This window comes from Bos javanicus, chromosome 19 (genome assembly GCF_032452875.1).
Source record: "Bos javanicus breed banteng chromosome 19, ARS-OSU_banteng_1.0, whole genome shotgun sequence".
NCBI lineage: Eukaryota > Metazoa > Chordata > Mammalia > Artiodactyla > Bovidae > Bos > Bos javanicus.
In genome coordinates this window covers 12,992,371-13,007,732 of record NC_083886.1, presented here as the reverse complement: position 1 = coordinate 13,007,732, position 15,362 = coordinate 12,992,371, and the positions used below count along the sequence as shown (strand labels likewise).

At 57.6% G+C, this 15,362-nt stretch overlaps 1 protein-coding gene across 4 annotated transcripts in view; it reads left to right on the top strand.

Moving 5' to 3' along the window:
- Positions 1-15,362, top strand: part of TBX2 (T-box transcription factor 2) — a 35,078-nt gene that overhangs the window by 7,350 nt on the left and 12,366 nt on the right. Inside the window, exons 7-9 of one of the 4 annotated variants that reach the window (XR_009731213.1) lie at positions 508-906; positions 6,879-7,093; positions 7,469-7,637. Coding sequence is in view for 2 of the 4 variants with exons in the window: in XM_061390232.1 (XP_061246216.1) it covers positions 508-906; positions 6,879-7,001 (522 nt within the window). In the remaining 2 variants the exon portion in view is untranslated. Of the gene's footprint in view, positions 1-507; positions 1,938-6,878; positions 7,638-15,362 lie in introns of those variants that run through there. The other 3 variants (XR_009731214.1, XM_061390232.1, XM_061390233.1) reach the window with 3 other exon arrangements.

Genomic DNA, 15,362 nt, shown 5'->3' with positions numbered 1-15,362 from the left:
GAGCCTTCTCCTGGCCCGGGCAGGAGACCCCTGAACAGGTGGGCAGAGGGAGGGAGAATATACAAAGCTCCTCCCGTCCTATGCGGCCCCAGCCCTTCGGGGCACCTGTGGATCAAAAGGCAGGGCAGGACACTGTTGGAAGCGAGCAGCGCCTCCCTGCCAACACAGCCAAGTTACCTACCGGCCACCTGGCCCCCGGCTGGCCCTGTTTCTTCCCCCAAGGCCCTTTGCTAGGTCAGCCGCCTGTAATGGCCTTCCCTTACTCCTAGAGTAATAGCTGGCACAGAGCTTGGTAGGGCCCGCTCCGAATCATAGCCTTAAGTGGGCATAGGCATAATGGCTCATTACTACCTGCGCTCTTTGGGGAGTAAGGTTATGTGAGCACCTGTCTTCCTGAACAGAGTAGGGCAAGGATTCCCAGTTGTCGCCCGGCCACCAGCACCCAGATCACCCCCAGGAACACCCCAGGCGGGATGCCTAACCCTTGTCTTGTTTTGTTTCTTTCAGGGAATCCCCATGCCCACTTTCGGAGGCCTCTTCCCCTATCCCTACACTTACATGGCGGCCGCTGCAGCGGCGGCCTCGGCTCTGCCAGCCACCAGCGCTGCGGCCGCGGCCGCGGCTGCCGCCGGTTCCCTGTCCCGGAGCCCCTTTCTGGGCAGTGCCCGGCCCCGCCTGCGCTTCAGCCCCTACCAGATCCCGGTCTCCATCCCACCGAGCACTAGCCTCCTCACCACCGGGCTGGCGGCAGAGGGCTCCAAGGCTGCAGGCGGCGGCAACAGCCGGGAGCCCAGCCCGCTGCCGGAGCTGGCCCTCCGCAAAGTGGGGGCCCCGGCCCGCGTGGCCCTGTCGCCCGGCGGCGCGGCCAAAGAGGCGGCCAGTGAACTGCAGAGCATTCAGAGACTGGTGAGTGGGCTGGAGAGCCAGCGAGCCCTCTCCCCCGGCAGGGAGTCGCCCAAGTGAGGGGGCCCGCCCTGCTGCTCCGCTGCCGCCGCTGCCACCGCCGCCACCGCGCAGGCCTCCTGGGTTGCCTCCCCTGCTGCTTGGGACGTGTACAGCACAGAATGGGTATTTATTTAAATAAAGGAGAGAAGCGGGCTGCAGCCGGAATGAAACCCTGATCGGCCAGCCGGGGCCTGGGACACTTCCCTGGGCCTCACAAGGAATCCGGAACACAGTCGCTTTGGGCCGCTGGATTTGGTCCAGGTCTGCTCCGGTGTCAAGGTGTCATCGGCGGGGCCTGTCCCGGTTCCTCCAGCGCTGTGGGGGAGGCCTCGTCCCCGCCTCAGCCCGGGGCTGGCTGTCTGGGGAGCCAGAAGGTGCAGGGGTCAGGGGAGGAAGCCCCAAAGCCCCCTAGCCTGGAGCCCCGGACCGCTGGAGAATCTGGGGTGAGGGGAGCTGAGGTCAGTGAAGATGAAGTCAGTGTAGACTTGAGCTGAGAGGGGCCTGTTCCTTTAGTCCTTCCACTTCTCCCGGACAGGCGCCCCTCCCACCCCTGGGTAAGCAGAGGGAGTGGCATTTCTGTCTTGAGTCCCCAGGGGGCGGGAAAAAAAAAAGATATTTATGAAATAAATGGTAATTTGTGTAAATAAGCTTTAAGGTTCCCAGAATATGCAAATTGGTATTAATTTATTCAAAGGTGTACATTGCTGTGTACAGAATATTTAGAGATTAACTCATAGCCTATAATTTTTTTCCTTTTACATGAGCATCTATATTGTACAGGGCTGGGGGGTGGGGAGGAGGTACTTGGCTGCGGAGAGGGCCCCCGGCCCCCGGAGAAGCCCCCACCCCGTCAGCCCCTCGGCCCCTGCGCCCGGGCGTTTTTTGCTCGCCCGGCCCGCGGGCTCCACCTCAGGTTTTCACTTTTCGCTCCGGAGCGAGACGAAAACGACAAAAACTCGAGAAAACAATAAAACGCTGCAATGCGAAGTGAACGGCGCAGTGCGCTCTGTGGGCCGCGCGGGGCAGGGGGCGCCGCGAGCGCGTCAGGCGGGACCGGAGGCCGGGACTGCGGGGCGAGCGCCCGGGGCTCGCGGCGGCGGCGGCGCTCCCCCGGGGGCGGCGGGGTGGCGAGCGGAGCCGTGAGGCCGGGCGGCGCCGGCGCGGGCTGCGGGCGGGCGGGGAGGCGCCGCGCCGCCGTGAGCCCTCCGCGCGCGTCCAGCGCCGCCGCCGCCGGGCCGGGGGCCGGGCTCCCTCTGCTGGCCGCTCTCCGCCGTCCGCCGCTCCGCGCCTGGCCTCCCGGCTCCCGGCCCGGGGCGCGCGCCACCGTGGAATTGCATCTCCTTTCGGAGGTTCTGGCTGGGTGGGGCTGATAAGACGGGTGCTCCCTCTCTCCGTCCGGAGGAGGGGTTTGGCCATGGTCCCCCAAATACCGCGAACCTAGACTCCTTTTCCATCCCTCCGTCTCCTGAACCTCAAAAGGACACGTTCTCTCCAATCAGGATTGTTGACCAGAGTGGCAGAGTCTAGACTGAAGGTCCTCCCGTGAAAATCATCTATATCTCTCTCGGGGGTGGGGGACAGTGTATGAAGACTGGGGCTCCCGAGGCTCTTTTTTCCTCCCCCACTTTCTCCCTGTACAATAGTGGGTTCAGCTGGAGGTCGCTCAGGGAGTCGCACTGTGTCAATCGCCGTTAGGCCTCGCTCCCAGTCGCCCGAGTCTGCCAGGACAGCTGCTGCCCCAGGAGGGCGGCCTCTCCACCCCTCCTCACCCAGCCGACAGGTGTCTCCAGCCCCAAATCCTAGCAGTGGAAGGGGCGGGAGACCGGCAAGTTTCCTTCAGACCACCGCGGGGTCTGCCCATCCGTCAGCATCACCCCTTCCCAGCTGCTTCCTCTTTCTGAAGCGTGTGAGTGTCCATGATGCCCTGGTTTAGCAGGCAGCTCAACCTGGGCACTTCCGAGGCCGAGAGGCGCTGGCTTCCAGTTCACCAGGGACATCGGGGATGGTGAGATGGAGGAAGGGTGAAGGAGAACTGGCCTCCAGGCTCCCTGGACACCTTCGTGGGCTCATCCATTTGCAAAGAAGAGAATCGTGTCCTCCTCTTCCAGGGAGGGAGCCGGCCCCCAGGCCACGCTGAATTCGGGGGAGGGTGTCGGCCTGTGAACCAGTGCGAGGGCGAAGAAGACTGTCCGGGCTCTGGGAAAGGGTGGGCTCGGGTTTCCCTGCCTCTGACCTTCGGGCGTGCAGGAGGGCAGTTCAGGACCAGGGCGGGGCAGAAAGGCCCCTTTCTCGGCTCAAATAAAACCCTGCGTGAACAGTGTCTATTGGAGGTCTCTAACATTTGAAGAGGGGCGCGTGTGTTTCTTCTGATTTATCACTGTCTAGGGAGAATGGGGAGAAGGAAATGGCAACCCACTCTGGTATTCTTGCCTAGAGAATCCCGTGGACACTTCCACGGGCTGGTGGGCTGCCGTCTATGGGGTCGCACAGAGTCGGACACGGCTGAAGCGACTTAGCATGCAGGCATGCATTGGAGAACGAAATGGCAACCCGCTCCAGTATTCTTGCCTGGAGAATCCCAGGGACAGAGGAGCCTGGTGGGCTGCCGTCTATGGGGTCGCACAGAGTCGGACACGACTGAAGCGACTTAGCAGCAGCAGCAGCAGGGAGAGTGGGGAAGAGGTGCGGAGCGGGCTGCTGGCGCCAGGGGGCAGCACCGAGCTGGCGCCGCGGCCGCGCCCGCGGGGAGACCCGGTTCCCGAGGAGGGTCGTGGTCACGGTCGCGCAGAGCGGCTTGGTGGCGGCCGCCTTCTCGCCGCAGGGCGGCTGCAGCTCCCCGGTGGGATGAAGTGATCCTCCAGGGCCCCAAAGCGCCCCGGGGCCCCGAGCGCAGCCTGGGGAGCCGTTCCCCCGTCACCGCCGGCCCCCACCTCACTGTACCCCCTCCCGGGGTCGCCCTCGCCGCCCTGCGCTGGGTCCCAGCTGCGAGTCTCCTGCGTTCGGCTGCGGAAACCCGCGCGGTCGGGCCTCAGACAAAGGCCAGGCCTCTCTCTGGCCCAATTAAGCCACCCGCCTCCCCGCCTTCATTGTTCCTGGGGTCGCCAATTAGCCCAGGCGCCCCGCGTCCCACCGCTCCGGTGCCCCCAAGGCCTCTTTAACCCTTCAGGGCCTGGCACCGGGGCGGGGGGTGCCCTAGACGGCGTGATCCCCAGCGGACCAGCGAATCTGGGCGTGATGGGCGCTGCTGACCTGATGCGTCGCCGCGGGGCGCTGATCGCTGGCACCGTGGGAGTGTGGGAGGGAGTTGTGCGTGTCGGTGTTGGGGTTAGGAGTGTGATTCCCAGGGGAGCTTGGAGACTGTGGGGGAGGGGAGCTCGCCATGAGATCCCTAGCGGCTAGGCAGCAAGGATTGCGTGACCTGTGCTGTGCTTGGTCGTTCAGTCGTGTCCGACTCTTCGTGAACCCCATGAACTGTAGCTCGCCAGGCTCCGTTGTCCATGGGGCTTCTCCAAGCAAAAATACTGGAGTGGGTTGCCATGCTCTCCTCCAGGGGATCTTCCCCACCCAGGGATCCAACCCAGAGTCTGCCACATCGCTGGCGGATTCTTTGCCCGTCTGAGCCACCCTGGGAAGCTTAAGGGACTTCGTTTTCTCTTCTGTCAATCCAAGTCTCCCCAGCCCTCAAGTCATTCTCCTATCTTCGGAGGAAATCTTGAGCACCAGTGGCCCGGCCCTCCCCCAACCCCACCCCATGGGTGCAGAAGTGGGACCGGCCTCCCCAGGGTACCCCATGCAGGGCAACACCTTGGAGCCAGAGGGGCGTTCAGTTTGACGCGCCCCCAGGACACCCCACAGGTGAAAGCCCCAGCTCGAGGCCTTTACCCGCCCTCCTCCCCAAGTCCCAGTATAAGGGACGGTTCAGGGGACAGTCTCGGTGAAACCGAGGTTTAAACTCTGAGCCTGCCTTCCTTTCCGGCTTTCGGAGGTATCCCCAATCCAATCCCACTCTGTCCTCTCCTTTGCCTCGACGCCAAAGTCCTTAGCACCAGCCCGGCATGTACACGGTCCGGCGAGGGGCCGAGGGCTCTGCGCTCCAGGGCCTGGGCAGCAGAGAGGAGACCGGGGGTCAGGGGCCAAGGGGACGGAGCCTGAACTCCGGGTCCTCTCTGGGCATTGCCCCGCGCGTGCCCTTGGCAGTGCAGCTTGGTCACGCTCGCTGAATACGTTCCAGTCTCTGTCCGGAACGCTCCGGGGACTTTGGTTTGCACCTAGAGCTCCTTTTGTGTTCTCTGGAAGCGCGGCCCCTCTCCCCCTACCCCTCACTCCTTCCTTGAAGCACCTGGTTCCCGGAGCCGACAGCAGCCCCTCTGCCCTGCGCCCCTCTTCCGCAGCTCCGGGCGGAGAACCGACTGTCCGCAGGCTGTGGCAACCCCCTACATGTCCACCAGATGGCGCTCCAGGCCAGGGGCCGAGCGGCGGCCGGACAGCCCGCCCCGGGTCTGGAGCCTACCTTGGACCCAGAGCCGCGGCAGCATCCGCTCCGACACTGGGCCGCAGGCCCAGGGGGTGGACGCAGGCCGCTGAGAGATCGAGGCGCTCCGCGCACCCGAAGGAAACTCCAGACAGAGGAGGCAGACACAAGGATGGGACTGCCCGAGGCTCGGGGTGGGGTGGGGGACTTCTTCCCTTTTCCTGGGACCGCCCTGCCGGGCCAATTCCCTGGCCTGCGAAGCCGCATCTGCAAACACCTCCCACGCCCGGCCCGGCCCGGCCGCCCTCAGCGTGCCCGGCGGGCTGGAGCCTTCGCGTTCCCCCTCGGAGCCGGAGGCCGCCGGACGACCGCGTTCCGGGCGTCCCAAAAGCGGAGCTATGGGCTTGGTCTCGTCGCGGGCTGGACGAACTGCTTTGGCGGGTGGGGGGCCCTCGAAGGTGTGGGGTGAAGGGACGGGTCGGACCCAGGGTGCCTCCTGCCCGGAGGTCCCCCGAGGCGCTTTCCCCAGCTCACCTCCCTCCACTCAGTCTCCAAGGTCGAGGGCGGCGGCGGGCAGGATGCACACGCCGCCACCACCACCCCCCGCCCGGGAGAACTTTGCAAAGCTTCTCCCCCCTGCCCGCGTAGGCCCGGGTGCCAGGCGCCTGGGGAGGCTTCAGGTCTGCTTTGTTTCAGTGGGAAGTCGTGCGGACTGAGGAGGGCCCAGGAGTCAGCCTGACAGTCTCTCCCTTGGGTTTACAAGCCCCCGAGGTTCTGGGTCAGGTTTGAATGGGGAGGAGGGAGTGTGAGGCCCAAGTTGATTCCAGTGGCGGGGTTGAAAGGTTGATTCCAGATGATGCTTAAGGTCCCCGGAGGAGCTCTGGTCATCTCACTCCCAGAGATGACCTCCCTTCTTATTAACTAAGGGTCCACAGCTAGAAAGCCAGGACACACCTCGCCAGCTTGTTGTGTGACCCCAGCCAGTGTCTTTCCTGCACTCGGCCTCCAGCTCTTTTCCCTTCAACACAGTGTAACCCAGGAGAGGATCGAACCCTGGGAGTTTAGTAGTTCTCTCCATGTCCATCTACCGCTGAAGCTGGGAGGATAGGTATAAGGTCAAGCTCTGACTTGCTATACCTGAATGTCCTCCAATGTCTAATGACCTTAGACAATGTGACTTCCTCCTCTGGGCCCCAAATCCTCCTCCCGAAAATAAATGGTTTGGAGTAAAATCAAATTGGTCTGTGAGCGACCAGGTGATCTTGATCTGCCATTGCCAAGACTCCAACCCCGAGTCGAGGTTTATAGATAAAAGCTGGGACTCCACTTCCATTTAAGTTTGAGGAACCTAAGCCTGGAGATGGGTGGGGTCATCCACAGAGGCTGTTGTTGATGAGATTCCTGGGGGTGGGGGCAGGGCTGGTAGCCAGAATGAATTCACAATTAGGAAATCACATTCCAGGTCCTGAGCACTTCCGGAACCGGCTGGCTCCAGCTGCCTCCAGCATCCTTGTGGGATGTGGTTCCTCCCCCCATCCAAGCCGGATTGCACGTTGGTACAAGCTGCGGCAGAGGCGTAGCTTGATGGAGGGTAGATTGGGCAGCCAGCACCGCGGTTTATTCACTGACTGTGACTTCTTCAAAAGAGACAAGGGGATACTCATGGAGGACATTCAGGTATTCATGTTTAAGGGTGCCTCTCAGACCTGGGATATCCAACTGGGCTAATTCCTTAGCTGGAGGAAGGCTTGGGGTGGGGGGTGGGGAGCAGTCAAGGCACCTTTGTGTATGGGCTTTCACTGAAAGTGAAGTATTAGTCACTCAGTCCTGTCTGACTCTTTGTAACCCCATGGACTGTAGCCCACCAGGACAGAATTCCTCTGTCCATAGAATTCTCCAGACAAGAATACTGGAGTGGGCTGCCATTCCCTTCTCCAGGGAATCTTCCCAATCCAGGAATCAAACCCAGGTCTCCTGCATGGCGGATTCTTTGCCATCTGAGGCACCAGGGAAGCCCCCTTTTCTTTTTACTATTTTTTTTTTCATTGGCAGGGTGTTCATGATGAATCCCCATTTCACAGCCGATGACAGTGAGGTTCAGGGAGGTGACGTGACGTGCCCCCAAGCCATCCAGTAAATAAAGAAGAGTTCTTTCACAATCCCACGGGCCTGCTCCTTGGAAATGTTAGCTGATGAAGTGATGATGGGTGAGAGTCAGCCTCGCGGCTGGGAAAGGGCAAAGGGGCCAGGTGCCCTCTTTGGCCCACCAGGCCACGTGTCCATGGGAGAAGCAGCCTGGCTCAGAGCCCAAGACCAGGACATCAGGGGAAGGGTGGCCACCCTGCTTCAAGTCAGCCCAGCAGAGGCACCCCCCCCCGACCCCGCCACCCAAGGGTCAGTGACTTCCTCTGGGTAAAATCGTAGCAGAGGTGACGTCACCCAGTGAGTGCTAAGCTCAGGCACATTTGCTCTCTTCATTGTTGATTTCTGTCCCCTAGAGAACAAGGTATCCTCTGGCCCCACCACACCTTCTCCTCAGCCTGAGGGGAGGAGCTGTGGAAAACCCACCGTGTGCCCATGCTGGGCATGCCTTTTCTTATTTCATTGTCAGCTGGGCAGTGGATATGCTCATCCGCATTTTACAGAGGAGAAAACCAAAGCTTAGACCTGCCCAAGGTTATAGAGCTGCTAAGAAGCAAGTCTCGGGTCATGGCATGGTCTGGCCAACCCCAAGCCTGGGCTCCTTCCTGGAGCCCCAAGAGTTCCTGCCCATCCCACTGGGCACTCGGTCCAGGCCACCCCCCTTCTAATTTAGCCTTGCCCCACTTTGGCGCAGTGATAAAGCATCCACCAGCCACTGCAGGAGATGCAGGAGACGTGGGTTTGATCCCTGCGTCAGGAAGATCCCCTGGAGAATGAAATGGCAACCCACTCCAGTATTCTTGCCTGGAGAGAGTTTCTATGGACAGAGGAAATGGGTAGGCTGCAGTCCGTGGGGCCACATATAGTTGGACACAACTGAGCATGCGCACTCTGTTATACTCACTTTCGGTCTTATTTCCTCCTTGGAGGGGCTGTCCACCCTCCCAGCTTTGGCTTCCCACAACTCTGACATGACTGTGTCTCCTAGAGTTCTGCTTTCGTACTGCTAGATCAAGTTCTGAGAAACTCTTTCGATCATAGCAAGTCACCCAGTTGGTCACCCTGCCACTCACACACCAACACACACATGCATGCACATACGTGGAGACCCAGATGTAACATGCTAACCCCCCCCCACGGACACACAAATGTGTACATATATGGACAGTCCTATGTACACAGGCATGCATTTAACAACCACACACAAACCCATATAGACCTGCACACACACACAGATGCACAGAGACATACAGAGAAACACACTTAGACACACAAATGCCCACAGACACACACAGACACACCTATAGACATATACCTGTCCCTACCTCACACAGACATTTGTGCATGCAAACACATACAGACAAGCCTACACCCCTTGGTGGGGGTGATTTTCCATGGAGAAGGCAGCTCCAGCCTCTCTGAAGTTCTGAGGTTCTCCCCCTGCCCCACTTTGCTGGTTCCAAGCCCTTTCCCACTCCACCTTTTGGCCTTGCCACATTTCCTCTGGGAAGGGACACATTTGTTTAGGGTCTCTGTTTCCTAGGAGCTTCCCTGGTGGCTCAGATGGTAAAGAATGCAGGAGACCCAGGTTCCATCCCTGGGTCTGGAAGGTCCCCTGGAGAAGGAAATGGCAGCCTACTCCAGTATTCTTGCCTGGAGAATTTTCATCAACAGAGGAGCCTGGTGAGCTGCGGTCGGTGGGGCCGCAAAGAGTCGGACATGATTGAGTCGCTAACACACTTCCTATGAGGTCATTGGCTCCTCCAAGGCAGTGCTGGCGCCTGCTTTGCTTATTTCTGGGTCTCCAGACCTAAAACTGCTTAACATGTGGAAGCAGTGCAAGAAACATTTGCTGAATGTGTGACCGAATAAGTGAATGAATGAAATGCCCCCTCCAGAAGCCCATACCTGATCCTTTCAGGCTGTGTGTGCCCGGCCCTGGATGTTCACTTGGAGTCGACTACAGACAGCCCCTGAGGCCCAGTGGGGCCTCCTCTCTCTTCTGAGGAACTGAGGCCTGGGGGAGGGCAGGTATCTTGCCTAAGGACTTGCCTCTTCAGGAGAAGCCTCCAGGCTGCTGTATGGTCTGAACGTTTGTGTCCCCTTAAAACCCATGTTGAAACTTAACTCCCAAAGTGATGATATTAGGAGGTGGAAACTCTGGGAGCTGCTTAGGTTGTAAGGATCAGATTCTCTTGAGTGGGATAGGTGCTGTCATAAAAGATACCCCGTAAATTATATCTCAATAAAGTTTAAAAAGAAAGGAAAGAGACTCTCTTCTCCGCATCTGCGACCCAGAAGAAGGTCCTCATCGGAGCATGCTGGCACCTGGATTTCAGACTTCCAGCCTCCAGGACTGGGAGAAAGAAATATCTGTTGTTTACAAGGAACCCAGTCTGGAGTTTTGTTACAGTAGCCTGAATGGACTATGTACGGCCCTCCCAGCCCTCGTACCCTGCTCTCCAGCCACGCTGGGTGACTCTCTTCCCCAGCGGCTCTGGGGCTCTCTGGCCTCTGGGTCTTTGCTGCCTCTGAACCCCTGCCTTGAGCCAAAAACGTCCGCCATCCCCCAACTCCAGGGCAAGCCCCTCCGCCCAGGACCAGTGGGAGCCTCCCCGCATGTCTGCCCACTGATCTTTCCTGCCTGCAGGACCTTCTTGAAATACAGACCAGATAAGGTCACTTGATGCCCTCCAAAGTCTTCCTGTGCTCTTGGGGTCAAGCCTGGGAGAGGGGCTTATATTAGTCCTGCCTACCCGCCCCCCCTGCCCCAGCCCACCTCTCCCCAGCCCCACCCCGCACACCTCCACCCCACTGTCCACCTACCCAGGTCTGGGGTAACCCTTCTGACCTTGCCTCAGAGACTTCTCACACTTATGCCCTGCCCTCTGCCTGGAATCACTTCCTTCTCCAAGAACCTTCTCCTCGGCCTTCTCCCTTCTGAATGGGTGTCGCTCACATCATTTTACAGTTGGACGTGAGTTTGAGCAAGCTCCGCGAGTTGGTGATGGACAGGGAGGCCTGGCATGCTGCTGTCCACGGGGTCGCAGAGAGTCAGACACGACTGAGTGACTGAACTGAACTGATTCAATGAACCTGTGATGTGAGCAAATTAGCTTACTCCTCCCCATCGATTCTTCAAACTGGAGATAATAGTATTTAGGCCCCGGGGTTGTTTGAGGCTGAAGTGAGGGGCTGTTTAGAGCAGCGCTTGGCGCAGTGAACGCTGGTTTCCTGCCCCTCCTGGGGAGGACTTGCCCCTTTGGAGGAGCTTAAGGATGGGACCTGGGGGCCATCTGGGGGCAGGGCAAATTCTCCCCCGGCCTGGGCAGCAGCCAGGGCTGAGCCCACCAGAACTGGGTGACCCCTTCTACCCTGGAGACCAGCTCCGGCCACTGAGACCCTGCCGTCTGGGATGATAGACCACCAAGTCCCTGAGCCAGGGTTACCTGTCCTAGACTTGGATGTCAGGCTAGGGGGTGGGGGGAGGGGGCTGTGTGTTGGAGGGTCTGCGGCTGAGCACAGAGCCCCGACATTTGACCAGGCTGCTACAGAGAAATCCGGAGGGCAGTGAAGCCCACTGATGCCACCTAGTGGGGCCTCCTCTGCCTCCTAAGAGGCCCTGTCTCCTGGGCCTCTCTCACCCCAGGCCCAGACAGGGGTTGTTTGTTGCTGGAGAGTGGGTTGCTGCTGACCTACCTGGACCTGTCTCACTGAGCTGCGTGGTCGGTGAGGCAGTACCCACCTCTCACCACTAGATGGGGACCTAGAGTCATCCCGGCTTGGAGCCTGGGACCGGAACCTCGTCCCTTCAGCTCCAGGTTGGTTTCAGGACAGGGGTTTCCAGCCGACCCCCAGGGTGAGGGGTCCAGGCCTGCCCTCTGTGCCTCCGTCCTGATTTCTGGCTAGTCCTGCTGCCAGGCGATGACACTGAGGAAAGTGAATACAAGCAAGGACCTTGTGCAGCCACAGAGACCTGAGCTGAATTCCCAGCCACACCTCTAGTTCTGTGGCTTTGACCTCTTGAGCCTCAAGTGTCAGGGGTCTCTGACATAGATTCGTCTGCGTATCCTGCAAAGGGCGAGGGAAACGGGGCCACCCTGACGGCGTGCACAGTGACCTCGGGGCTTGCTAAGTTGCTTCAGTTGTGTCTGAGTCTCTGAGGCCTCGTGTCCTTGCACTTTTTCCTCCAAACACCCAGGGTTGTCCAGCCTGCACCCCCTCCCCATCTTTCTGGACAAGTGCCTTGTTTTCCAAGTCCTCCCCATTTTCCCAGATCACTGGTAGAAACTTATTTTTCCCAGGGCTCCCCTGCTGGCAGCTCCCATCAGCACCCGGGGAGCAGACCCTGACCTGGGCCCAGGGCATCGGTTCAGAGGCTCAGAAGTTCCTGCCCACCTCACACAAAGGCATGGTCTCCTCTCACTCCATCAAGCCCCGGGCCAGGGCTGAGGGCTCATTTCCCTTTTCCCCCAATGATGGGCAGGAAAACAGGTTCAGAGGGTCAGCGCAGGCTCCACAAGGGGGAAGAAGTGAAGGACTAGTCCAGTGAAGCAGGTCGTGGAGCTTGGGAGGGTTCCTTTCACATCAGGGGTCTTTTCCTGGGATCAGGTGGCCCTTCTCCAGAGCTCCTCTGTGTGTCCCCCGGAGTGGGAGGGACTGAGTGAGAATCCTCAGCTGTGGAGAAATCTGAACTAACCAGGCCCACAGAGCGCTGTGTCCCTGGTTCTCACCATTTGGGGATCCAGAGGTCTCTTCCCCACAAGGAAAAGACGGAGGCCACAACGGGGTTAATTAGTCTCGCTTTTATGTCGCTTCAACAAATACACACTGAGTGATTTTTTTTTTAATAATTTTATTTATTTTTGACTGTGCTAGATCACCATTGCTGTGGGGGCTTTTCTCTGGCTGCACTGAATAGGAGCTCCTCTCTGGTTGTGGGGCGTGAACTTCTCATTGCAATGGCTTCTCTTGTTGCGGAGCACGGGCTCTAGGGCGCGTGGGCTCAGTCGTGGCTCCCGGGCTCTAGAGCACAGACTCAGTAGTTGTGGCCCAAGGGCTCAGCTGCTCCTTGGAATGCGGGATCTTCCTGGACCGGGGATCGAACCTGTGTTTCCTGCATTGGCAGGCAGATTCTTTACCACTGAGCCAGCCCCCTGAGCCCCTGAGCAACTTCTACACTGCTGTGTTCCAGACATCATTCTCCCTCTCTCAGAGACACTGGTCTCCTTATTTCTTAATGTCTTTAAAAAAAATTGAGATTAAAATTTGCATGCTATAAAATTTATCCTTTTAAAGTATATGGTTCCTTTAAAGTATATGGTTTTAGTACATTCACAAGGTCGTGCCATCATCACCACTATCCAACTCCAGAACATTTTTATCAACCCCAGAAGAAATCCTGACCCATTAGCAGTCATCACCCCTGACCCTGGCCCTTGGCACCCACTGAGCTCCTTTATGTCCCTATGCATTTGCTTAGTCGGGACATTTTATATAAACGTAACCATACAACATTTGTTTTTCGGTGACTTAGTTTCTTTTACTTATAATATTTTCAAGGCTTATCCATGTTGTCCTTTGCAGAGATCAGCATGTTTATTCCTTTTTAAGTCTGAATAATATTCCATTGCATGGATATACCACATTTTCTTTATCCATTCGTCCATTGATAGACATTTGGGTTGCTTCCACTTGTTGGCTATTATGAATAATACTGCTGTGGACATCACATACACGTCTTTGGGTAGACACATGTTTTCATTTCTTTTGGGTCTATGGCGAGGAGTGGACCTAACTGGCTCAACGGATAACTTTGTTTAACTTTTGGAGGAACTGCTAAAATGTTTTCCAACATGGCTGCACCATTTTCCATTCCCATCAGCAATTCTTTGCCATTTCTTGAACATGCCAGGCACATTCTTCCTCTCTTCCCAATGTCTCTCTTGAGACTGTCCTTGGTCGACCTTTGTGAAAATAGTCACCCACCTTCATCCTCCCCATTGTCTCCCTCCCTTCCTCTGTTTGTTGTCATTTTTAACATCATACACGCTATGAATTTTTAAACTTATTTTATTGACCGTCTCCCCTCACTAGAACGAAAGCTTCATTTTGCTCACAGTTGTCACGTTGTTCCTAGCACAATGCCAGGCACGCAGCATCTGCTCAGTGTTTGTCGAGTAACACCCGAATAAAGAGATGGAGGGCGCTGTGCTGGGCACCCAGGGCAGAACATGGTGGGGGCTGGGGGGTGGGGGTGCCCCGAGTATCGCCAAGGCCCCACGCCTTTCTCCACCTGTCAAACCTGCCGTGGGGGCTCAGCCCAGATTACTCAAGCTCTCACCCTCACCCACCAGGGGTGCAGGGGAACCCAGCCCACCCTCCAAACCAGGCAGGAGGCCGTGCAGTCATTGAAACTGGCCCACCTACCAGATAGCACATGGCTTACAGGCACGGCCATGGTTTACTCAGAGGATCTGAGAGGTGGCAGTTGGAGAGGGCATTCAACTGTGACATCGATACCCTCCATCGGCCTTATCTGTCCCCCTCCGGGGGGACACCAGATGTGAGAGCTGCTTGACGGGAAAGGAAGCCAGCCTTTCCCACGCGGGAGCCAGGCACGGACTGTCCCAGCCGCAGAGCCAACCCACTGGGTCTTTTACGGCCTCACCTCAGCCGGCCTCTGGGCGTGTCAGTCAGGAATCCTTCGCTGGCAAGGGACGGAAATCCAGCTGAAGCTGAAGAAAAAGAGCAGTTTGTTGGCTCATGCGGTACCTGGAAGAACAGGCGAGGGGGCGGCCTGCCTTTCAGAACACGGGTGGCTGGGTGCATGGCTGTCCCCGGCTCTCACACTCTTGACCTCCTCTGTCATTTCTTCTTTGGGTTGGGTTGGTGTCATTTTCTCCCACCGCATATGGGCTTCTTTGTGGGACAGGGAGCTTGGCTGTGGGCAACTGTGGTTATAGAAATCCAGTTTTGTGGCCCAAGGGGAGAGGAAATTGTCCCCTGTGCCCCTCAGAACAAGCCAAGGAAATGCTGATTGGCACCGTGGGAATCACATACTCACTTGTCTCAAACACACCATTCCCATCCGCCACTGTTATCCATTATGGTTACAGCAGAAAACCAAGCTTGCTGGGCTCTCCCAAAATGCCTGCCTAAGTGCCAGGTACTTGGCAATATTTCTCCGAATCCACACAACTGCTCTGCAGAAAGCTCTTTGGATTCCTGCTGACAGAAGCCCAACTCAAATTAGCTCAAGCCAAACCTGGAATTTATTACTTACATAATTGATAAAAGCAGGAGTGGACTTCAGGCATAGCTGGATCCAGGGAGTCAGATTAGTCCAGGATGTCTCTCATTAGCTCCAGGTCTTAACCTGACTCTCTCCTGTATTGGCTCCACTCTCAGGCACATTCTCCCCACAAAACAGGAAAGACGCCCAAAGCACTCGAGGCCCAGATGGCTTTTACATCACTCCATCCCAGGGGAAGAGAGAGGCCTGGTTCTCTGTGTGTCGAGCAGATCACTTGTGGAGACTCTGACTGGCTCCTTTGAGGGTTCCATATGTACTTAGTGGACAAGGGGAAGGCAACCATAATTGGCCAGATCTGCAAGCAAGAGGATGAGGCTGTGGGAGTTGGTGCCCCAGAACTGTCTGGGGGCAGACAGTTTACATATGGTCAGTTACAGTCACTATTATTCTCCCATTGTACAGATTAGGAAACTGAGTCTTGGAGAGATAAAATAACTTGCCAGCACTGTATAACTAGAGCCCCAGCTGGGACCTACATCTGTCTGGCCT